This window comes from Erpetoichthys calabaricus, chromosome 7, assembly GCF_900747795.2.
Source record: "Erpetoichthys calabaricus chromosome 7, fErpCal1.3, whole genome shotgun sequence".
NCBI classification, from domain to species: domain Eukaryota; kingdom Metazoa; phylum Chordata; class Cladistia; order Polypteriformes; family Polypteridae; genus Erpetoichthys; species Erpetoichthys calabaricus.
In genome coordinates this window covers 177,277,825-177,304,111 of record NC_041400.2, presented here as the reverse complement: position 1 = coordinate 177,304,111, position 26,287 = coordinate 177,277,825, and the positions used below count along the sequence as shown (strand labels likewise).

At 38.0% G+C, this 26,287-nt stretch overlaps 1 protein-coding gene across 1 annotated transcript in view; it reads left to right on the top strand.

The window, feature by feature from the left end:
* The first annotated feature begins 169 nt into the window (after nt 1-169).
* Nucleotides 170-26,287, top strand: part of vcp (valosin containing protein) — a 41,371-nt gene continuing 15,253 nt past the window's right edge. The window contains exons 1-4 of the mRNA XM_028805752.2: nt 170-358; nt 21,366-21,477; nt 24,152-24,324; nt 24,424-24,566. Of these exons, the coding sequence (XP_028661585.1) occupies nt 342-358; nt 21,366-21,477; nt 24,152-24,324; nt 24,424-24,566 (445 nt within the window). The 5' untranslated portion in view covers nt 170-341. The remainder of the gene's footprint in view (nt 359-21,365; nt 21,478-24,151; nt 24,325-24,423; nt 24,567-26,287) is intronic.

Sequence of the window (26,287 nt, the reverse complement as noted above, 5' to 3'; positions counted from 1 at the left end):
GTTTCTATAGTTTCTACAAACTGACACTTGATTGTCCAATTAAAATGCTAATTTCTAATCCTGTACGCCATTTGATATTTTTATTGGCTATATCTGCACTACTCCATCCAATGGACTCGCTTCTTCCCATCGCCGTCGTTCCACCCTTCCCTCATGTGGGCAGGGCTTATTGTGGCCTAGCAAGAAGATCGATTGGCCGTTTCGTGCCTGGGCAGAGCTGGTAGCGCTAGTTTGAGAAGGAGAGCGAGAGCACACGGACTGGAAGGCTGCTTGCATTTGTCGTTTAAGGCTCCAGTAATATATCTGTAAATTAGTTTGGTACACACTGCGAAGAGACCAGCATGGCTACGGGGGGCGAGTAAGTGTTATTGAGAAAGCTTCATGTTTTGTATCTAGGATGTAATTTTTCTTTGCCTAAATGAATTTTTAATGAATCATCGTTGATGAGGTGATGTTACCTCAGCAAACCAGTGGGAGGAACAGAGAAAAATGGTAGTTTAATTTTCTCAAACGGCATTTTCAAGTGAAGTTGATTATTTATTTGACGGTTAAATGGGTTTTAACCTCGGACCTGACAACTGCTGAGTAATTTTATCGTGAAGCGGTTGGGTTTACGCGAACGTCAAGCCAGTGGAGTGTCACCATTTGGTTGTCATTCTGGGGCTTTGTATAACTGGCAAGTGTGGCCATTATGTGGGGCGGTGGGAGAAAATTGCAGTATTATAGCGGTGGCCATCAGTAGGGCCTACCTGCGCATAAATGCCGGTCATAAGGAGCGAATGTAGCCGCTCAGTATTAAGAACAAACTAGACGGCGCTATAGGCTTTGGGCCTACCGGCACCCTGAGCTGACGAAACCAGCTCCCCTGAGGTTAAACGACTCGGGATTTGTTAAACATCAACTACAGAGCTTGATTCCTGAAATCGAAAAAGCTCTGTTTTCGGACACCACCCGTTAAAGAAATTGAGGTATACTGACAGCACGTAAAACCGTGAGCAATGGAGAAGTACAGGATACCATTTAAACATCGGCTAACATTACTTGTCAGGAGTGCCACTGTTACCCCAAAGTTTTCTTTATAGTTATAAGGTCGTCTAATAGAATATTGGATAAAGATACGGTCCACAGATGTCCAGCGACCCTCTGGGAGATTGGTTTTATTATTAGGGCTTAAAGCTTTACTAAACGTTCCTGTTGATGGCTATCTGTTGTACTGCACAGTTTCGTTTCTGTCTTTGCCTTTTTTCCTGCTGTGTCATCACAAGGCCTGTGCTGCCCGCACGACTGGTACTCGTTCACTGATGTGAATGAATCATTTTGAAAGATTTTTAAGAGCATTCTACAAGCTTTAAACCATTACTGCTAAAATAACCAGGCACCACTACACAATTTCTCACAACTGAAAGTGACTTTGATATTCTGCGATATGACGATTACTTTTTTAAAGATTGTTTTTTGATATGAAACCTCGTGGGTGTTTGTTTAAACGTGTCGCTTTACTCAAATAATAACCCAGAATATTACGATTTTAAAAAAACAATAAGATTCCCGAGTAGCCAGCCAGAAACCCCCTAGCAGAGTGACCTGATGACAGGGACGATGTGGCAACTGCTTTTTTGTTTGCCTTTAATTCTTCTGCCTTGTGTCTCGATGATGCTCCGCTTGTGTCTCTTCAGTTATTGGACGAGGCCTGGTTGGCTTAATGATAGTGTCAACAAAGCTGTGTCGTTATTGGCCTATGCATTGTTTTCTTAGCCAACCAGTTTAATGTGCTCTTCCAATGGGTACGAAAAGTTTCAGTTCACCATACTTGTATAGTAGTGTTAATTTGAGAAGGAAAAAAAAGTGGCTGTATCATAGTGGTTGGCTGATTTATCAGCTAATGTAGTTCAGTTGGTGCACGTGATTTGGTATCATGATTCTTCCTAGAACTTTAAAGGTACTTTTAAGCAGATTGACTAGATAGATAGATACTTTATTAATCCCAAGGGGAAATTCACATACTCCAGTAGCAGCATACTAATAAAGAACAATATTAAAGAGTGATAAAAATGCAGGTATAACAGACCATAACTTTGTATAATGATGAAATGGAAGATCTATTAGAGCAGGTAGCAAGTGACAATTTTTATTTTTGGATTTGATTTAATCATTGCTTTTATTAACACACAAGAACTACATAAGAAAGGGCAGAACAAACTCTCTCAGACTTCACATAACTTTTGATTTAGAAAAAAAAAACAAACCTATTTCTTCACAGTCTTGGTATGTATTAATTTGCTACTCTGCTATGGTGAAACATGTTGCTATTGTTTATACACAACGTTTAAAATGGCCCAAGGAGGGGGAAAAAAGGTAAGAATTAATTTTCTAATGGCAGTCAAACTACTCAAGATTTAAAGGGAATAAATACATTGTACAATGAAAGAATACTTTCATTCCAAAAGACAATAACATCAGTATAAGGAGTAGAAATGCAAAAAAAAAAATAGGGAAAAAAATTGAGTAGAACCAGTATATTCATATATTTTGTAATGGGCAATATAGAATACCACTAATTACTGTAAATATGAAAGTATAAGCCACAATAATTGTAAGGGTGTGCAAAATATTTTCCATACAAATATATATAATATATGCAAATATAATCAAAACAAGATGGTCAATATGTATTGAAGATGACATATTTTTTATATTTTGTATATATATATAATATATATATATATATATATATATATATATATATAATATACACACACACACACAACAAAACAAGTAATAATAAAATAGTAGAGGGTGTGATATGCATAACACAAATTATTCAGACCACTACCATGAAATCACTCCAAATGCTGAGGTTTCATAAAATAGTCCACAAGGCAAAGAATGTAAGGAACAGAAGACTCGGGATGCACAAACTAAAATTTCAGTGGAAGGCCCTTTCCACAAGGTTTAAACTGAGTTAAAACCGGCTGTCTATACAGAATAGAGAACCATACAGTGTTATATAAATACACCATACCTTTGTAAAGTTACTTCCTAGACATTCTATATTCTCAGAAATAGTCTGTAACAGTAGCCCCTGTATTGGCTGTGAAAATGTTTCTGGTAACCTAAGACAGTATATTGGAAACCCCAAAAGTAATTTTCCGCATAAAATCATGTTCTGAAGTTTTGTGTTTTGGTTTGTTTTTAAATACATTTTTAAAATTGCTTGTCTGTTCTTGCAACTTCCAGTAGGACTAATGGGGTACACAGGTCCATTGTTGAATGAAAAAGCTTTCATTTTTCAAGTCAAAAATATTATTAAATCAGAATCTTGGTTTCACACAAATTACAAAACCATGTATCCATGTTTTAAGAAGTTTATATAAAAAAAAAAAAAAAAAAAAAAGCAAACCATTGTTATGAGATTCAGCCATTTTTTAAAGCAGTTTATGCATTTTTCCCTATCACTTAATAATAATAATACATTTTATTTATATGGCGCCTTTCCCATGCTCAAGGCGCTGCTCTCTGTCTGCAGCACCACTCCAGGCCAGGGGTATGGTTTCGCCTTACAAAGACATCACCAAGTGGTTATTGACACTGAATGTTGATGCCCTGACGTGAATTGCTGTTAGAGTTTTGTTAACAACGAGGCACATTTAATGATTGCTTATATTCTTTCATTATGCATATGCTTCCACCATGTGCTAAAAGCTTCACTTCACTCACCCTCTCTCGGAGGCTACCCACATGCCACTCTTTTCCCCCACGCCTCTTGGCAGTTAACGAATCAGAGGCACAGTTTCTGCATTTTTCTACCAAACCAGCAAAGTGTACTAATAATCTGTGGCTAATAAAGCCTTCAAACAAGGCAATGGTTTACAGGCTTGACTTGTGCTGTATTACTATGTATGGTTTACACCTTCACCACCCATCCCATGAAACCCAAAACATTGGACACTGCCAACTGACTGCTCTCGGAGCTCCTTTTATGCCGGCTTCTGCAGGTAGTGCAGTGGCATGTTCTGCATCAGTTTTTGTTCTTCCCTGTGTGTTTACAAATTGATTTTAATTTGTACAAAGTACAGTGAAACTGTTAAGTGGCGTTTCACTATGCTGCATCTTAGTGTGAATCTCACTCTCTGGGCAATGTAAAATTACACTGAATGTAATGGATTAAAGGTAAGCACTGTTTTGGAAAAATTAATCACATGCTGTAAGCACACATCTGTCTGTTATCACAAGCCATTGCAGAACATAACTGCTTGAAAAGTAGAACTTCGGAGGCAAAAGTAGGATAATAAGCAGAGTATAGTTTTGTGTTGGGGTCTTGTCATAAGATAAGCCAAATGGAAATATGTTCTTACCCTAAGAAAAATAGTTGCAAGATTCTTTGATAAAATGATTATTTGGTTTCCTTTCATTATCACAAGGATGCCTTGTGAATGCAAAAATGAATATTTTCTTAAATTGAAGCCTTTGCTACTTCAAATTGGACATATTCTCTAGGTTTTTAGGCTTTTGTTTGCTGTTTGGGGAATGAGCACCATGACCTCCATTATAAAACGCCAGGACAGGCTATGTATCTTTTAAAAGTTATAGAAAATGCTTAAATTTAGAAGAAAGCTTGGCATGGACAATTCACATATACCATGTTTGTGAAGAAATAACTTGGACTTCTCTTTTAAATGTGGGTAGTGACATCCTTTACATGTTCTATGACTCTGATCTCCAGTGTGAGTTTTGTATGCTTTGGTGTCCAGGGCTGGCAAAGTCACTTTTAAGAAAGGCCCACCAAATCAATACACTGACGAAGAAGAAGGCAGGCTCAGTTATGGTGCACACTCTCGACGCACTGATAGTAGCAGAGGAGAAAATTAAAACTTGGTGCCATTATGAACAGTGCTGCTCATCCTCTAATAATAATAAAACATTTTATTTATATAGCACTTTCTGACACACTAAGTACTTTTTCCCCCAACAAATTATTCAGCAGACAGAAGGTTGTCAGGAAATGCTACTGGGGATCCTTTCTTTATACCAATGGTAGTATGCCTTTATGATGCCTTACTCTGAATATGATGGCTCTTTTTGTCTTGAGCTTCTTTAGGCAGAAGTTTCACTTTCACGTTTTAGTCATGTGCCTGTATTTGTCAAGCATCTCAGAATTACTTCCAGGAATTGCCTTAAATGTCTGACAAAGATTACCACAGAGTAGGATAACAGAATTATTTATGATGTGTCCTACATTTACTGTCAGCTAGGAGTAAGAGTTTGTTTGAGTGTAAATGACACCATGATTTTATGGCAATCCGAGGTGCAAGATGGCACTTGGGAAGGGGTTTTTTGTTTACTTGACAGTCATGATGCCTTATATTTTTCTGACACTGTTGTATTAAGGCTTCACCATAAAGATGATAATATTCAAAGTGACATGAATATGTTCAAGTAAAAGGTTTATACCATTCTCATTAAGTACTCTAAAGTCATGCGTTGATCCAAGACATTCGCAGCAGCTTCAAGAATAATACAGTAGTGAGCACCAAGATGGAAAGGCCAAGATACATGCACACAGAATGAGTTAAGCCTGATAATGTCATGTTTATTTAACAATGAATGATCCACAGCTGTATTTTCAGAAGAATCGCTTCCCCACTGCTATGGCCACAAGAAACTCCTTTGTAAAGTCAGTTACTGAAACTAACCATGGCCGTTCTTGTGCTGTTATTGAAGTCTCATTCACTCTTGATAGTCTTCAACAGTCATGTGACGTGTCTATCTCTGTGACCCCACCTGTTCTCTTCTGTGAGGTTGTATTTATCCAGAGTCCCGGGAGTCCAAACCTGCTGTCTTGAACCTTCTCTGGATTGTAAAGAGTAAAACAAATATTCCAGGGGTTCAGGTAATGCAGAGCTCAGCGTATCTTTGACATTTTTATTGTCAATTACCCATCCAGCCCTGCCTATCTTCAGGGTAATGTACTGGCCTTACAATACAGTTTGCATCCCTGACCTCCTGTGTGTTAATACTGTGATATCACTTGTGATCCACATATGTCCACTCATTCACCACTTGGTGCAGCAATCTTTATGTGCCTGCAGAGTTGTATGAATGCAGTTTGTTTTAGCAGTACCTCACACAGAGTGGTAGGAAAATGTATTAATCTTCCTATGTTGTAAGGGCATTCAAAGCTTTGTGCAAAATTTTTTTAAATGAGTGGTTATGACATACTCAAGTCATTGCCATTTGTAAAGCTGCATTTTTTCCTGCGGCCAAAAAAGGGGAACGTTACCAACGCTTCATTTCAACTGACAGCGCATGGAACGATCACGTCATGTATAAGATTTGTTACAAAAATTATTCCATCTCTGTCAAGTTGACATCTTTTTACAAGTTCATTGTTGTTCAGCATTTCCAAAACACTCTGCATTTTCTCTACCTGCATGCTATCATCCGACAGCTCCTTGCATGTTAGGACATCTCATGATTTCCTAAATGCTTCTGAAGTCAGAAGTTTCCTAAATTTGGAAAAAATTATCAAATGCTTTTACTCTTAACTTCTAAGAATAGGACCAAATTTGTGTCGATCTGAGATTTTTGCGACATTTAGGACCGTTTCTTACTCTTCGGGGCTTGGTGAGTAAGAGCACTTGTGTGTATTTGTCAAATTTATTTACTGAACATTTGTAAAAAGTCATACATTATTTAACACGGGAGAAATTTCAGTCTGTATATCTTATAGATTGACTTAGGTATAAATAAAGATAATGGGAGGGGGGAGAATAAAAAAAATTTGTGTTAAGTCTAGTGTCCCATCAATCAATTTATCCATAAAGCTGAAGCCATCCTACTGTTTGTAGGGATTTGGACCTGTCTCAGGGTTATGTTCAAAGAAGTAACTAGGGTTGCCATCCATTTACAGGGCATTTTCATGCATATGCTCTTGCAGACCAGGTCAATTTAGAGCCAGCTGTTACCATAAAACAGATGGAAGGTTATTTTTCATAGTCTGTTCAAATTTATAAATTAGTTCTAGACATTATAAAAAGCATTAATTTTAATAGATGGATGAATCCAAATTTAATTGGATTTATTGTAGACTTGAAAGTGATTTAGCATTCTGCACTTTATTATTCTCTATTTAGCGGATACCTTAATTCAAGGCGGTATACAAGACCTGGCAACTTGGCAATTTCATAAGAATCTGTGTGAATGTGACTCCCTTTTTCCCGTGTTTGTGGCACATTTACACTACAGATAAGTTTGTCAGTAATTTTTAGCAGTTGAGTTATGGATGTGGTCTGCAGACAGTAATTAAATTCAGTCTGTTCCTTTTTTAGAATGGGTGACTGGTGCAGCAGGAAGCAAATGCCAGTGTGCACCTTCTGTAATATTCTTAGTGCTCATTATCAAGCACTTGCATGTGTTTCATGGATTATTGTATACTGATTATTTTGTTTTTTTATTTTGGGGTTAATTTATCAATAGTTTGACAGAATGTTCACTTGAATCCATAATTGCCTGAAGACCAATTAAATAGATGTTTTCATAATTATTGAGGTTCTAGCAATGAAAAAAATACACATTTTTTTTTCAAGTTCCATGTTAAAACTGAGGGAAAAAAATACACTGCATGTTCCCCATTTTCTTGAAGTATTCTTAACTTTTTTTTTTTTTTTTGCAGCATTCTTTAAAGTTCTGGCCTGACTTGATTTGGAATGAACTGTTTTTTGTTAGAAATAACCACAGAGCATAAAGTGTTTGTTTGTAGTTCACTAGTTTTTCACTTTCAATAACTGTGACGTTAGGAATTTTGTGAGTCTTGAGTGAATGTGGTAAACATTTCGTAGAAACCTACCTTTTCACAAGACATTGGGGAAACTATTCAGGTTTTCTGGCCTCTGCTTAGTCTATGGTTGTACTGACCCTGTGAACTGTCATGCAGCCAACTGTGGTTTTGTTACTGTGATGAATAATATCCTCCGTAATCTACTTTGGTTAGTTAGAATAGGAAATGCAAATTATAACATTTAAAAATGAAATGTATTGCATGTCCCCAGCTTTCATAAGATGTTGGTGGTAGTGTGTACTCTAAAAGCATCCAGAGAGAACTACTTGCAACCAGAAAAAATGATTTAAAAAATGCCAGTGCATAACATGTTTGATCAACTTCAAGTAGAAGGGGGTGTTGGAAGTAATAGATTTATTTAATTAGCTTGGTTAAAAAAATGTTGATTTTAATTAGGAAATGGTATAAGGTAAACAAAGATGTCTGAGAGCTGCAGAAAAAAAAGTGGTTTTGGAGCAATTCACTTTAAAACCAAATTCAGTTTTCTGCTGACACTGTAAAAAAATTGGTGTACCATTACTGTACAATGGATATATTGTTAATTTCCCCTTGGGGATTAATAAAGTATCTATCTACAGTATATGGCACTGTGTGAAAAGATGACTGTATTTGTATAGCTGTGGTGTATCATTTACAGCTTTGTCAGCTTATTGTATTGACTGTAGATATCTGGTGATGTTTATTGCTGCATATCTCATTTTCCTATTTTAAACGATAAAATAAAAACAGACAGATTTAGAGCTTTTTACATACACATGCATCCTAGCCTAAAAAGTAGGACCAAAATACAAATTCTTGATGGTTCTCAAACTTTTCGGGATCCCATTTACTTTTTTTTTTTGTACAGGCTCCTAGGTGGTTTTTTTTTTTTTTTTTTTTGGTTTTGTAATGCAACAAATATTCCTCATGAATATTCATAATAACATGTAAATGCAGCTTAATTATTTCCAGAACTTGCATTTATAGTTTGACTGTATTAACCTTTGGAAGTTTTTGCAGATGGCTTAAAATCAGTCTCTCATTTGTGATACCTGGGTGGAGGCATTTGTGTTGTTGTGTAGTGCAGCTTTGCAGATAAGTAGCATACTGTATGATTTCAAGTAGGGCTATCAGATTCACCCAAAAATGAGGTTTGAATATTTAGATGATAAAATATGTAAATATCTGAATGTATTTGAACCTAGGTTAACATTACTAGAATGTTGCATGCTTCTTTTATTATGGTAATGAACACTGTGGTGGCCACAGCAGAAACCAATACCAGCAGCCAAATAGAAATCCTGGCGGTACTTGGACAATGTGAGCCGTCAAAATCCCAAGCATCTGTATCACACTGTCTTCTTTTTCAGTCTATTAGTGATTGCTGATTGCGATAATCCTTCTTGTGAGCCACAAAAAGGAGCTGATATCCTTATTAACCTTGAGTGCTAGCCATGAGTTTTGCTATGTTTATTAACTTATATTTTTCCTTTTGTCTTTATAATAAACTCTGTTACTTACGTCCAGCTTGCAATGCTTGGCTTTAGTCTTACGGTGGCGGTGCAAACGTATTGTGATGTGTCTTGCTGCCTAACATGCAGACAGCCACAGGGTGAGAGTGAGTGAGCTTAATAAAAGAGCAGGCAGTTTCATAGACGAACTTGTTTTATTTTGGAAGTGGCTTTTGGGTAGTGGCAAGGTACCGCTTACATTGTGCCAATCAAAATAAATCCAGTCAGCACCTGTGGACTCAACCAGAAAAGTGGGATCGTCATTCGGTCGAGTCAGGGTCAACATAATCTGCCTACTTGTTTTTCTTCTTCATAGATGCAGTAATATTTAAATAAAGGTGGCCTGAGTATTTTTAACTGAACCTAATTGTTTTTGGCAGTGTGTGTCAAATCAACAGAGCTATGTGAAACAGACTAATTTTGTGGGAAGTGGTGTGTTGGATGATGAGGATCTTTAAAGTTGGGGCTTTAAAGCATTGAGGAAAATCTGATTTGTCTTCCAATTGCTTTAGTAAGAAGTTCTTAGCATTGGGGATCTCAGGTTTAAGAGTAAATGTGACCAAATCAAATGCAAAACGATACTTTTCGGGCACAGGGGGGACATTTAGAAAATCTACTGAGTGCACTTGTAGATCAAAATACAGAAGAATGGCATAGGAAAAATCCACTGTGTTGTGAAGGAGTCTGGCAGTACGTATTACTAATGAAGATAAGCTAACCATTCAAAATTATGAAAAGGCTGATCATGGAAGTGAGGTGCAAAAAGAGCTCAGTAAAATACTGCGTTTTATATATAGTGTGTCAGGAGCAACACCGTGCCAAAATTGGTGTGTATGAAACAACCATTCTTTGACAGTCAAATGTGTAGCATTTGCCTCAAATGAGAACTGTTTGAACAGCATAATTCATATACAATTTATTTTAATTTGACAGCCGTAGTGTGCATACCTGGCAACTAGAAATGTTGCTTACCATTTCATTTTCTTTACTGAGCATTTAACATTGGTAGTAAAAAATGTTCTTGGCACTTGCAGAGAAAAGGCATACATATATTGCATTTGCTTTTGACGGTATTTAAGCTTGGAGGTTACTTTGACAAGAGTAGCAAACTAAATTTGGAGACTGTTGTGTTATAAGCCTGTTCTAATCTGTTTACTAACTGTTAGTAAAATGCTGAGCCTTCCATCAGTAGTTAATTATGATAGAATCTTAAAAGGGTACACATGTATTCTACACTGTGTTGAAAAAATTTGTTGACCATGACTAGAATGTCACATGCAGATTTACATTCTCCCCTTCAGATTCTTTTATTCTTAATAGTACAATAATTTAGCTGCAGCAGCAAGTGATGTTTTACTGTCGTTTTCTTCATTTAAATTCTGTACTGAACTTCTAGATGTGAAAGTATAACCTTGCAACCAAACACTGCAGCTCTATTTTGTAGCAAATTCTAAGTACATTGTGTATACCGCTGGCTGGGCTTCATCAGTTTGTGTTCTAAAATAAAAGACGGTGTTGACATTGTGCTATAATGGTATCAGTAATGGTAGATTTAGCTAAATGTCTATGTAGTTTTTTTGGTTCTGAAAAGAATGAACCTATTAGAGCCATCCATCCTCTTCTGCTTATCCGAGGTTGGGTCGCGGGGGCAGCAGTTTGAGCAGAGATACCCAGACTTCCCTCTCCCCAGCCACTTCTTCTAGCTCTTCCGGGAGAATCCCGAGGTGTTCCCAGGCCAGCTGGGAGACATAGTCCCTCCAGCGTGTCCTTGGTCTTCCCTGTGGCCTCCTCCCAGTTGGACGTGCCCGGAACACCTCACCAAGGAGGTGTCCAGGAGGCATCCTGATCAGATGCCCGAGCCACCTCATCTGACTCCTCTCGATGCGGAGGAGCAGCGGCTCTACTCTGAGCCCCTCCCGGATGACTGAGCTTCTCACCCTATCTTTAAGGGAAAGCCCAGCCACCCTGCAAAGGAAACTCATTTCAGCCGCTTGTATTCGCGATCTTGTTCTTTCGGTCACTACCCATAGCTCATGACCATAGGTGAGGGTAGGAACTAGTGCTGGGCGGTATACTGGTTCATACCGAAAACCGTTTTTTATTTTTTTTATGATATGGATTTTTCTTATACCGCAACACCGGTTTAAATTGCCTAAATGACGTTCGGAACGTGGCGCAGCGGGAAACTGTTCAAGTGGGGACCTTTTTCACTGCTACACCACTAAACGCAGATTTGTTGCACTAGGGCTCTTTTTCAATGCTACACCACCAAATAGTGGGCGGTAGCATAGGTATGCCGCGCGGTGAAAATGGACAGAGAGCATTCCGAAACTGATCTAAAAGTAAAGTAGAACATGATGAACAGAAGAACTTTTGCCGAAAAAAAGGAGTCACGTCCGTCGCCTGGAGATACTTTAGTTTTAAAAGGTCAGATGTGTAAATACTGTTTCTATACTACTGGATAATACTGCAAGCCAAGTTGTACTTGTTTCTGTACTTGCTAGTGTATGTTTTGCTTGTATTCATCCTGCGATGTATAACGAAGATATTTTTAAAGTTCTGAACACTCTGTCGGCTAAGTTAATAACTAGTTTTAATTTCACAAAGACGTTTATCGTGTGATGATTGGTAATGTGGAGAAAGAAAAAGCGTAATGATTAACGACTGGGTCGGGGAACACTTAACACAAAGTATTTGATGTGCTGCATTAACTTGTGACGGGGTTTGAGAAAATCTAGTAAATTAAACATTGATTTTAGGATGAAGTTTAGTTTACAACATTCTACTTTAATTATAAAATAAACTATGAGAATAAAGTGGAAATGTCGACTTTAATCTTGACTTAGTCAACATGTCGAATTTATTCTCGACATATAGTTTGTTTTTTTTCTTCCGTGTCCATATTTTTTTTTCTTCACAGTGGCCCTAATGCGCTTCCATAGGGCTATACCACAAACAGCATTATAAATGCAAGTTGCAGTTTTTATTATTTATGTATATAGCTTAGCTTGAAGCAAGGTCCATATTAATGCAGTTTGCCTAAATGATGGTACAGTTGGAAAGATGTCATCACCAAGTTGCACTTGTTTTGTTTTATTTTATTTTAATTTGGTGAGTATGTGTAATGCACCTGGGCTTGAAGCCTTGAAGTAATGGTGCAACTATCAGTAATACTATTATGTATTTTATTATTATTTATTAGTTTAAATATTATGCAGTTTAATTATGGTAAAATTGTTTAAAAAGTCACTTTAACGTGTCAGTGGACAGAGATTGTTAACATTAACAAAGTGTAGTTGGTTTACAAAAAATATTTACTATTTATTCCTTTTCTAAGACGTGTTCAGTGTAATCCAACTTTTGACAAACACCTCTGGATACCTCTTTGGATGGTTGAAAATATGTTGTTAAAATCATAGTTTAAGCTTTTGCAAAATTTGTTCAATTAAAAGGTTCTATATTTTGACTGCATCTGTCATGCAGTGTGATTCCTTCTCTTTAGTGCCTCCCCCTTGAAAACTATCACTTTATGGGGCCATGCAAACCTGTATTAATACTTGTGTGCCCATTAACTCTTTTAGGGCGGATGTCGACAAAAGTCGACATCCAGGGATAGAGGGCGACAATCAGCTGTTAATGGCGACAAATCTCACTGTCACGTCACAGGCATTCCCACTGTGCTTGGAGGAATGCTAGACTCGTTGACTCAGCAAATAAACATTGCGTGTGCGTGAGTTGCGAAATGTAAACAGGCAAGATGGCACCGACATGTGAAAAGGCAGCGAAGCAAGTGCAGAAAAGAAAACACTCGCATTATGCGCATTTGCGCATTATCGCAGAGTCGGACTCTTGATTTTTCAGAATCGGACTTTATTGGCAGTGAGCAGGAGATCGAGCAAGAGAGTTAGAAGCAGGCATCAGCTGATCAGACACCAGCCGATGCCGCGCCAGCGGATCTGCTGCCAGTTGCGTGCCTTCGCGCAGCCAATGCATCTACGGCAAGGTTCGCATGGGATAAATACACAGACATTGATCCGTTGAGAGCCGATCTGGCTACTGGAGTTTACAAGACGGCATGGCTTGCTGTTGGACACGACAGATCACCAGCTGCTGTACTTCAGGCTGCTCTCTCCTGATGCTGCTTTTCAGCTACTGTCAGACGAGACAAACAGATAGGCAGAGATTTTTTTTGAATCGCGGGCTGCGTTTGCATCGCATTCTCGTTTTTCAAAGTGGAAACCCACAACGAAAGACGAGATGAAGCGCGCTGTGGCATTACAAATAGAGATGAGACAGAATTGGTGATATAACTTCAGGGAGCATTGGTCCAAACGTGTTTTGTCCCCTGGTGGCTTAGGTACGTGCTGCTGCAAAGTTTTATTCACTTCTGTAATAAACAGAAGCAAATCCCATGGGGTGAGCCAGGCTATAATGCCATACATAAAGTTCATAAAGTTTCAGAAGATGAAAAGAGGTGACAATACGGTTTTCATGCTGGCAGAAAACTTGGTGGCAGTGGCATGGCATGATGGCAAATGGGTGACTTGTCTCTCTACAGTACACACTAACAATATATGTTAGAAAGTGCAGCAACAGACAATTGAAAAATAGGCACCAAAGCAACACAAATTGTAAGGAGTGCAATGTGGCAATGACTGAAATTGGCTGCTTTGAGCGAGATCAGACTTTGCTGTGTAAAATGTATGTGATATGTATGTGAAATCATAGAGTGTGCAGGCTCATACAACATGCAAGACAGTAACATTTGTCAAAAGTAAATATTTTTTGTTGATTTGATATGTTAAACAATTGCTTTGTGTTCTTTTTTAAAAAATGTTAGTTTTTGGAAAAATATTCAGCCCTGGGAGAAAAGAAACAAAAAAAAATTAGCCCTAAAAGAGTTAAAATGTCTTTTTGTACGATGTACGATTCTCATAACAGTCTAATAGGTTATTCTTAGCCAGTCTACTGCAGTAATTGCAGTGGAAAATGTGGTTAACATCCACTCATGCATGGGGGAAAAAAATACCGTCTTAATACCGTGAAACCGGCAGAATTTAGAAAAATACCGTGATTATAGAATTTTGGTCATACCGCCCACCTCTAGTAGGAACATAGATCGTCTGGTAAATTGAGAGCTTTTCCTTACGGCGCAGCACGTTTTTCACCACAACAGAGCGATGCAGAGCCCACATCACTGCGGACGCCACACCGATCCGCCTGTCGATCTCACGCTCCATTCTTCCCTCACTCGCGAACAAGACCCCGAGATACTTGAACTCCTCCATTTGAGGCAGGATCTCGCTCCCAACCCTGAGAGGGCACTCCACCCTTTTCCGGCTGAGGACCATGGTCTCGGATTTGGAGGTGCTGATTCCCATCCCAGCCGCTTCACACTCGGCTGCGAACCGATCCAGAGAGAGCTGAAGATCACGGCCTGATGAAGCAAACGGGACAACATCATCTGTAAAAAGCAGTGACCCAATCCTGAGTCTACCAAACCGGACCCCCTCAACCCCCTGGCTGCGCCTAGAAATTCTGTCCATAAAAGTTATGAACAGAATCGGGGACAAAGGGCAGCCCTGGCAGAGTCCAACTCTCACTGGAAACGGGTTCGACTTACTGCCGGCAATGCGGACCAAGCTCTGACACCGGTTGTACAGGGACCGAACAGCCCTTATCAGGGGGTCTGGTACCCCATACTCCCGGAGCACCCCCCACAGGATTCCCCGAGGGACACGGTCAAACGCCTTTTCCAAGTCCACAAAACACATGTAGACTGGTTGGGCGAACTCCCATGCACCCTCCAGGACTCTGCTAAGGGTGTAGAGCTGGTCCACTGTTCCGCGACCAGGACGAAAACCACACTGTTCCTCCTGAATCCGAGGTTCGACTATCCGACGGACCCTCCTCTCCAGAACCCCCGAATAGACTTTTCCAGGGAGGCTGAGGAGTGTGATCCCTCTGTAGTTGGAACACCTATTAGAGCATCAAATTTAAAAGGACACTTGCGTTTTCATCTGAAAGTGATAAAAGATATAGTTGGCAGTGATTAAATGTCCTGTAACTTGTATTTTGTGTACTTTCCGTCAACATAGTAAATATTAGTCTAGTTACAAATACAGGAGTCAGTTGTACCATAAATTGAGGAGTCAAGAGTTTCTTAAGGTTTTGGTACCAATTCCACCACCCTAATGAAGACTAGAGAACAGTCCATGAAAAATGAGCAAACACTTAAATTTGGTCCCATAGCACGGAAACTGGATATGGTTAAAGCTAAAATTTTAAATTAATTTAGAAGTTTTGGTGGATGAGTTTAATTAAATACTTGGTTTCATACCATACAGAGTAATGGGGATTGTGAAAGAGAAGTGAAAAGAGTGCAGGCAGGGTGGAATGGGTGGAGAAGAGTGTCAGGAGTGATGTGTGATAGACGATTATCAACGAGAGAAAGGGAAGGTCTACAGGATGGTAGTGAGACCAGCTATGTTATATGGGCTGGAGACAGTGGCAGTGATCAAAAAACAGACAGAGCCAGAGGTGGCAGAGTTAAAGATGTTAAGATTTGCACTGGGTGTGATGAGGATGGACAGGATTAGGAATGAGTACATTAGAGGGTCAGCTCAGGTTGGACGGTTGGGAGACAGTCAGAGAGGCGAGATTGCGTTGGTTTGGACATGTGCAGAGGAGAGATTCTGAGCATATTGGGAAAAGGATGGCAAGGATAGAGCTGCCAGGCAACAGGAGAAGAGGAAGGCCTAAGAGTAGGTTTATGGATGTGGTGAGGGAGGACATAAAGGTGTTGGGTGTGACCGAGCAAGATGCTTTGTCACACCCAAAAAGTGATGGTTCAGGTTAAGAGCTTATTTAAAAAATAAACAGTTGAGGTAGGAGAGAGTTGTGAACCTATAAGATGAACGTAGAGCTCTTCCAAAGTGAGTTCAGGAATACGTCCGTTTGATAATTTATTCAGAGTTATGACACTTTCAGCCATGTTGGATGTGATGCATAGCTTGGGCATGCATTATTGTCATCTGTATAAATAGCTTATCTGTAGCAGCCATGTACAGATTATGCTTTTCCCATTTACCTACATTCTCTCTGTTGTACTTTCTTTAAACCATAAATCTGCCAAAACAAAAGAACGTTCATCTGTTCCTCTTTATACTGTTAGTTTTCGCACTTTGCAATGCCACCATTATATATTTCAAAGACGTGTGGCATTTTGTGTAGGGGGAAATTTGTTTGCCATCTGTTGATCAGCCATCTGAAAAATTTGTGTAGGGTACACTTGTTTTGCCAGGTGATCAAATGTGTATTGTGAAACTTGTATTTTAAGTTTGAATTCAACAATGGAGCTTTGCTCCACTAAACTGTCATCTTAATATACCAAAATGTTTATTTAATACACTTGAAATGGAATGTGTCTCCGGAGGCCTTGAGCATTGTGCCCACTTGCTTTATCTCAAGACCTTTAATAATCCTCTCTATAAACATAGAGGAGCAACTGCTCAGTTCAGATGAACAACTCCTTGAGTAAGAGTGTGAGTGAAGAAAAGCAGGAATCGTGAGTAGTTGTGTTCTTTTAAATTCTAAGAAAGTGTAAACAAAGAAGAACATGTACTTTTGTAGCATGTGATGTTTTTTTAAACCTATAACTGACTGCAGGTTTTTCCTTACCACAAACAAGTGCATCATTTCAGGAGAAAGACAAGACAAACATGGTAGTCTAGTGAAATGGCAGTCTTGTTAAACACTTGTAAAACTGTCAAAATTACGAGCTGCTTCTTCTTTGGGTAGACCACAACTCAAATGTGATGCGCGGTTTACACCAATATCCATGTAATTAATAAAACACAAGTGAAATGTCTTCTGTGCAGAGTTGATCTGCTTATAATTGACTACCCCAGGGGTGGGCAAATTCATTCCTGGAGGGCCGCAGTGGCTGCGGGTTTTTGTTCCAACCCAGTTGCTTAATTAGAAAACAATCCTTGCCAATAATTACATTTCATGGCTTGTTAGTGCTTTAACTATGCTATGTCAAGTCATTCTCATATCCTGGATTTTTTTTCCATGCTAAGGATATCATCCAAATACTTTGAAGTGTAAAACGGATGGGTAATTCTCAATCCTTCTCTTTTTTCTCTTCTTTCCTTCCAAGTATTTAATTAAACCAAATAGTGCATGATAAATACACACAGGTGTAAAGGGTAACAAGCAAAATGGATAACTGCTGGTTTCTTTTGTCATTTGCATCTTATTGCTAATAAGGAGCAATTAAAAACCAAGAATGCAGCTGTTTAAGACTTAAATAAGCAGTAAGGGTTCATAATCTTAACAAGGGAGATAACTAAAATGAAGCAGAAGTGTTTCTAGAGCAATAAGTGCTTCTTATTAAGCAATTGGGTTGGAACAAAAACCTGCTGCCACTGCGGCCCTCCAGGAATGAATTTGCCCACCCCTGGACTACCCTATAAACTGTGCAAAAACCACCACAAAGTAGTTGATTCGACACATACCTTAATCAGAAAATAGTTTGATTCTTTTATGCTGTTAACTTTACATTTGTTCAGTGATATCTGAATACTTTTGTTTTTGATTCCACGCTGTAGACACGTTAACTCCTTTACTGAACTTTTCAGCTCTTGCATAATACTGTATGTCTACACTCTTCACTTATTTCCCATGCTACAGATATCTTAATTCATGCTTTTATTACGTCATGCCTGGATTACTGTAATTTTATATATTGGGCTTCCTGTCATATCTCTCAGTGAATTGCAATATATCTAAAACTCGGGCACAAAACTGTTCATCCACACCAGGAAATCTGTGTAAATCACTTATTTATTTCCTGTTACACTGGCTTTCTGTAATCATTTGCATCCAGTTTAAATTCCTCCACATTACAAGCACCTAATAGCCTTGCCCCTTTTTATCTTTCTGCTCTTCAAATTTATACAACAGCTCATTTCCTCTGGTCTTATCTCTGTCCCCTCAGAAGTCGCCTGGTCATTTTGTGTGGTTACTCACAAACTGTGGAACAGTATTCCTTAATTTCTCTGGAATTGGACAAGCCTTTCTTTTCAAGTCCACTCTTAAATCTTATCTATTCACTCACTTTTTATTAACACCGAACAGCCAGTTTGTCCTGCTGTTCAAATCACTCCTTATCTTTGTCCGATTTTGCATGAATTATGCAAGAGTAATTTCCATGTATTGTATCAGTAAGATAATAAATCGGCAAGGCTACTTTTAAAGTAGATGTCTAAAATATTTAAAGATTTAAAATTCTTTTTGTTGGTCATTAGCAAAGAAACTCCAAACAGTGAAGGTAAATTTAGGAGGTAGCTATAATAAAGCTTTAACATTGAGTAGCTTAAGTAAGGGAGCAAATGTCATAGTGAAAATTTGGTGCTCGGGGTTAAATTTAATCATAGGATCTGTTATGTAAAAATATAGTATGAAACGTTTATCTTAAAAATGTCAAACTCCCGCTGCACATTTGAGGCAAAGAGAATTTTTTTGAAAGAGCCTGATATGACCAATTGTTGAAATTGTTCTTACTTGGGTCACTCAAGAAGTGATGAATCAGTTTTTAATACAGCACCAGACATATCCTGGGTAATTTAACTGTCTTATGTATTTTGGGGTAACAAAGTATAGTGCATTCCCATTTTGTTATGTTGCATCCTTATGCTAAAATTTCTATTATTTTCATTCATCAAGCAGCACTAAGGCAGAAAACAGAAGACAAAACATGTTTTTTAACAGTATTTTGTGAATTTATTAAAAATAGAAAATTATTCAGACCCCCTATTCAGTACATAGTTGAAACAACTTGGGTAGCAATTACAATCTGGAGTCTCCTTGGGTATACCACAACAAGCTTTGTACACGCAGATTTGAGTATTTTCTGCCATTCTCTGCAGATCCTCAAGCTCTGTGAGGTTGGATGGAGATTGTCAGTAGACAGCATTTTTCAGCCCTTTCTAGAGATGCTTGATTTTAAGTTCAGTCTATGGCTGTGCCACTTGGACATTCACAGAGTTGTCTGTAAGCCATCTCTTTGCTCGGTACTCTGGATTTTTCACGATTTATCACTGTACTTTGCTATGTTCAACTTACCATCAGACCTGACTAGTCTCACTGGTAAAACAAACCCCACAGTATGATGCTGCTGCCACCACTATGCTATGCTTCACTGCTGGAATAGTATTGTGGAAGAGATGCTGGTTTCCTCCAGATATGACACTTAGAATTAGGTAACAGTTAAATCTTTGTTTCATCAGCATTAGGTAACAGTTCAGTCTTGGTTTCATCAGTCCAGAGAAATTTGTTTCTCATATACTGAGAGTACTTTAACTTCCTTTATGCTAACTCCAAGCAGGCCTTCATGCTTTTACTATGGAGAGGCTTTCCTCTGGACACCTTGCCATAATGCCCAGATAGGTGCATTGATTGCCTTCCTTTTGGAAGTTTCTCCCATCTCCACACAGGTTCTGTAGCGTTCATCCAATGTGACCATTGGGTTCTTAGTTACCAGTTCTACCAAGTCCTTTTTTGCTCTAGTTTCCCAGTTTGACAGTGTGGCCATCTCTAAGGAGACTCTTAGTTGTTGAAGAGTTTTTCCATTTAAGAAACATGAAAATAAATGTGGTCTTAGAAACCTTCAATGCTCTGACACACATTGTTAACTGTGGGGACTTTTCTACAGACAGGGTGTGTACCTTTCCAAACCCTTTCCAATCAATTGAGTCTACCACAAGTGGACTCCAAATAAGATGTGGAAGCCAAATTTCAAGTGTCAGTGTGATATTTCAGTTTTTTTTTTTTTTTTTTGTAATCTGTTTTCAGTTTGTCATTATGGGGTATTGAGTATTGCTTGATTGGGGGGGACAGGGAATAATATAAACGATTTCAGCATGAAGAGCTACTACATAAAATAAATGTTATAATGAAGGAGTTTGAATACTTTTTCTGAATGTGATATAAGCTGTTTTACATGTTCCTCCAAAATAAAATGTTCTTAGTGTTTCAAAACTAAAATTGACCTGATATTCATGTGGCTAAGGTGTGTTAATGGCAAACTATGACAATACTATTTTTCATTGCTGAAAATTAAACGTCAAACACTACATTTGTGTGATTTAACTCTTTGAAGGCAAACTTACAACTATAAATAAAATGTGGCAGGATAAACTGGGTGATTTTTTTTTTTTTTTTTGATGATGATCACATCATTCCTTAAAAACCCTCTGCTGAGATCAACCATTTGTTGTTTCATTAAGGGGCCATTGCTGCCCCATCCCATCACAAAAGAAATTCAGGTGCTAGTATTGTTTCTTCAAATAAGTCAATGTCTATAATCCTTGGAAGAAGTTTTAGGATCTTCACCAAAGATGCTTCCCATTTTGAATCTGTGCAGAAGTTGTAGAATGAGTGAACCTATGTGTGGTATGAAGCTGATCCCCTCTAACTTTGTCCAAACATTAAACCACATTTTACACATTCTCTCCTTGTTTCCAAAACTGTTCTCCAGATATTATTTATTTCTGTTGCCTTAAGGGGCAGCACATTTATTGGCATCTCTAGTGGTCCTGTACATGTGACTGTGAGTGCAAATAGATAGATACTTTATTAATCCCAAGGGGAAATTCACATACTTATACCTGAAACTCGTTCTCCATGACTGATTTTGGTAATATGACAGTAGCTTTGCTTCACAAGTACTCGGTGAAGGTGAACTTGTTTGAGCAGTTGCTTGCAAATTTATTCAACAGTGTTTTTTTTTTTTTTTCTCTAAATTATCAGGTATTGGAAATTTTAAGCATATTGCTAAATTTTAATTTAATAAAACTGATGCGCTATGCTGCTGTTCTGACAGAATTTTGTTACTTTCTAAGTAAAATTGTTTAGGGTCTCTATTGCCTAAAGTTTTGATATTGTTCTATTACACTATTTTTTTTTTTTTAGATGAAAAATGTATCTATGCATCAAACAAATGTGTAAAAATAGGATATTTTTTTTATCTCCAGGGCAAGAAATGATGATCTTTCAACTGCAATATTAAAACAGAAGAACAGGCCTAATAGGCTGATTGTTGATGAATCTATTAATGAAGACAACAGTGTGGTGGCACTCTCCCAGGTAGATAAGTTTTAATGGCAGCAAAACTTGTATGTGAGATCCTTGCACGTTTTGAATATTTTACATTTCAGATTCTAGAATAAGTGTTTTTTTTGAAGATCAAATTATTGCCTGGTGTCCCCAGTACAAATGATTTATTCTTATTTCTGCCATTTTTTTTTTTTTTTAACTAAAGTTCATTTTAGTATGGTCTCAGTATTGGATATGTATCTGACTATTCATTTTCCAACTGAGAACTTTGCAAGGATGTAGATCACAAAACAGGTGCTGGTCATAAAATTAGAATATCATGACAAAGTTGATTTATTTCAGTAATTCCATTCAAAAAGTGAAACTTGTATATTAGATTCATTCATTACACACAGACTGATGTATTTAAAATGTTTATTTCTTTTAATGTTGATGATTATAACTGACAAAACTAATGAAAGTCCCAAATTCAGTATCTCGGAAAATTAGAATATCAATTAAGACCAATGCAAAAAAAGGGATTTTTAGAAATGTTGGTCAACTGAAAGGTATGAACATGAAAGTATGAGCATGTACAGCACTCAATATTTAGTTGGGGCTCCTTTGGCCTGGATTACTGCAGCAGTGCGGCATGGCATGGAGTCGATCAGTCTGTGGCACTGCTCAGGTGTTATGAGAGCCCATGTTGCTCTGATAGTGGCCTTCAGCTCTTCTGAATTGTTGGGTCTGGCGTATTGCATCTTCCTCTTCACAATACCCCATAGATTTTCTATGGGGTTAAGGTCAGGCGAGTTTGCTGGCCAATCAAGAACAGGGATACCATGGTCCTTAAACCAGGTAACTGGTAGCTTTGGCACTGTGTGCAGGTGCCAGGTCCTGTTGGAAATTGAAATCTGCATCTCCATAAAGTCTGTCAGCAGCAGGAAGCATGAAGTGCTCTAAAACTTCCTGGTAGACGGTTGCATTGACCTTGGACCTCAGAAAACACAATGGACCAACACCAGCAGATGGCATGACATGGCACCCCAAACCATCACTGACTGTGGAAACTTTACACTGGACCTCACGCAACATGGATTCTGTGCCTCTCCTCTCTTCCTCCAGACTCTGGCACCTTGATTTCCAAAGGAAATGCAAAATTTACTTTCATCAGAGAACATAACTTTGGACCATTCAGCAGCAGTCCAGTCCTTTTTGTCTTTAGCCCAGGCGAGACGCTTCTGACGCTGTCTCTTGTTCAAGAGTGGCTTAACACAAGGAATGCGAGAGCTGAAACCCATGTCTTGCATACGTCTGTGCGTGGTGGTTCTTGAATCACTGACTCCAGCTGCAGTCCACTCTTTGTGAATCTCCCCCACATTTTTGAATGGGTTTTGTTTCACAGTCCTCTCCAGGGTGCGGTTATCCCTATTGCTTGTACACTTTTTCCCTTCGCCTCTCTATTAATGTGCTTGGACACAGAGCTCTGTGAACAGCCAGCCTCTTTAGCAATGACCTTTTGTGTCTTGCCCTCCTTGTGCAAGGTGTCAATGGTTGTCTTTTGGACAACTGTCAAGTCAGCAGTCTTCCCCATGATTGTGTAGCCTACAGAACTAGACTGAGAGACCATTTAAAGGCATTTGCAGGAGTTTTGAGTTAATTAGCTGATTAGAGTGTGGCACCAGGTGTTTTCAATATTGAACCTTTTCACAATATTCTAATTTTCCGAGATACTGAATTTGGGACTTTCATTAGTTGTCAGTTATAATCATCAACATTAAAAGAAATAAACATTTGAAATACATCAGTCTGTGTGTAATGAATGAATCTAATATACAAGTTTCACTTTTTGAATGGAATTACTGAAATAAATCAACGTTGTCATGATATTCTAATTTTATGACCAGCACCTGTATTGTGTGTTTCCTTTGGTTTTTTTTTTTAAAAAGTCTGTTTTCACTTAATCTCTCATTAACATGGTGCTCTGTGGAATTAAATATCCATTATCTTAATCATTTATTTAGATAGTATTACTTCTAGTGTTTTTTTTTTATTTCTCATAATATTCTATTTGCAATATCCATTTGTCTCAAATTAAAGAATAAAGTACAAATAACATCTTTTATATAGCACATTCTCAGTGTTTTCCAAAATAGCTGAAAAAAAATAAATAAATAAAGTGAAAAAATCTAAAATGATTTTTGTAAAAGGTTCTTTAAGAGTACATTAATAAACAAATGGTAAGATTAGATGACCATGGAAGAGAAGGAGAAACACCATCTGATAGGATACTTGAGGAAGATAAGCCTCTAGGGACAAAAGTCCACCCAGCACATCTGGGCTTGCTACAATAAGTACATTTTGTCTCATGAGTATACAGATGCAGGTGGCTATAGTATATACGTAAAGCTGTAGTATGGAGTGCTGGTGTGTTTTTATTAAAAAAAAAAAAAAAAAAGCCCAAAAAAGTAGTGATTAGTTATAAACAAGAAAATAAAATTGCCCTTTATCATAAAAGCCAGTTGGCTTCCACTGTGAGGTTCAAAGAAAAGGAAAGTAAGAATAAAACCAAATCGAACAGGTGTTTTGTGTAGTAATCCAGATAACTGATTCATAAAACCATAATGCCACCTCACTATTTCTTTTATACTTCACTCTTAGAATTCTCTGTAAGCCAGTTTCAGAAGATGTAAGAATTATGAATAAAATGTTTGTTTTGTTAAAGGCAAAAATGGATGAGCTGCAACTCTTCAGAGGTGATACAGTGCTTCTTAAAGGAAAGAAACGAAGGGAGACTGTGTGCATTGTGCTTTCTGATGACACTTGTTCAGATGAGAAGGTGCGCATGAACAGAGTTGTACGGAACAACCTAAGAGTGAGGCTGGGAGATGTCATCAGGTAAGCTTTTAGTTTATTATATTATGATAGTTTTTACATTTTAAATTATGGAAGTACAGAATAAAAATTTTTCCTTTATTTTTCAACTTTACCTAATAGTATTCAGCCATGTCCTGATGTTAAATATGGAAAGCGTATCCATGTACTTCCCATTGATGATACGGTTGAGGGAATTACGGGTAACCTCTTTGAAGTTTTTCTTAAACCTTATTTCTTGGAAGCCTACAGACCAATAAGAAAAGGTAAAGTTGAAGCATTCACTCCTTTTGCTGTTTTCCTTTTTGTTGGTCCTGTTTGCCTTGTGTGTTCAGTTTCATATGTACAGAATATCAAACATTTAATGCTGGGAGTTCAATATACAGTAGCTTAGCATGATTTAAATACCAGTTGTGCATAGTATAGTAAGGAATACAGTAAGTTCCCTACATATGAATTTTTAAGTTAGGAACTTTCAAAGATGCAAACATGATGTCCAATAAATTAAAAAATGATATAAATAAGTGGAAAAATTAAAAATTGTAGTGTAACTTCAAATTTCTAGGCAGTGTGTAAGTTACTGCACATGTCTTGTCGCTAAGCAGAGAGCAAAACCCACGCATTTATTGCTTTTATTCTCAATCACGTGCATGCATCCACTAGAAGCGGTGTATCTCTGTTTACGATGAGTTAACATGCTTTTTTAAGCCCAAGATCTCGAATTAAACGTAAAAGCAGTGGTGATGTACTGCTAAGAAGTGCCAGGTGATGATAATGGAAACAAAAGTGAAAATAATTGAGAGAGTAGAGCGAGGCGAGAAGATGGTCGACGTCACTTGTTTGTATATCATGAACCGTTTAACTATGAACACAATTCCAAAGAACGATGACAAGATCATGGAGCATATTTTTGCTGCATATGCCAGCTCACTAGCCGTAAGCAAGTGTACAGAGATCAGCTGACTGAAAACATGAAAACAAAAAAAAAAAAACTTGGTTGGTTGTTGTTAAAATGCACTAAAAATCAGTACAAAAATACTGCACACAAATAATATGTGAGTCACAGACTTTACACTAGAATTACCAGAGCCTACAGAAAAACTTATTCAATTCCACCTTAAATCGCTTTGCACCTCTCCCATCAGTGTCTTTTGTCCTGTAAATGTGTCGATAAGCAGCCTACTATCACATCCCCCACCGCCGCAGTTTTCTCAGCTCAAGTCTGTTTGCCTGCGTGTCAGTTGCTTGGAGTTGTATAGAGTGAGAAGTCAAGCAAAATGACACCTTTTATAAACACTATCTTTATTTGAAACACATGTATTTCATGTGTGTTCTGTGTCTACAACAATCTATATAAACACATCAACAGAAACTTTTTTCATGTTTTAGTAATAATTGACAAAATGTAGACATGAAGTATATAATGTGTTAAGCCTGAATTCCAAATACTAAATAAACACTTTCACAAAAGGTACAAATATAACAGAACAAGTGTGCTTCTATTCAAGAATATAACTGCAGAAAAAAACCCCGCGTTAGGGTGCAACATTGACATGCTGTTTTCACATAGATGCGCTATAACAGAGGTGAACTCAGATGATGATGTCGGTTCTACATCAGAGCAAGGATGCATGTCGCACTTTTGCCATCGCTATACTTTGTATATGTACACTGGAAGCTCTGCAGTCTACTTGTGACTTTACGCTGTAGGAAGTAAGTAAATAAAAAATAAAGGTAAGTAAATAAATAACATTCGATCTGGCTCTTATATACAAAGTACAGCGATGACAGCTTCCACCTTCAGCTATAGACTCTCCATTCTAGTGTTTAGATCTGGACGGTGCATGTGCCCAAACATTAACATTTATATGTTACTTCCATCTTGCCTGAAGAAGGGGCCTGACTTGCCTCAAGCTTGCATATTGTAATCTTTTTAGTTAACCAATAAAAGGTATCATTTTGCGTGACATTTCATTGCTACTTACTA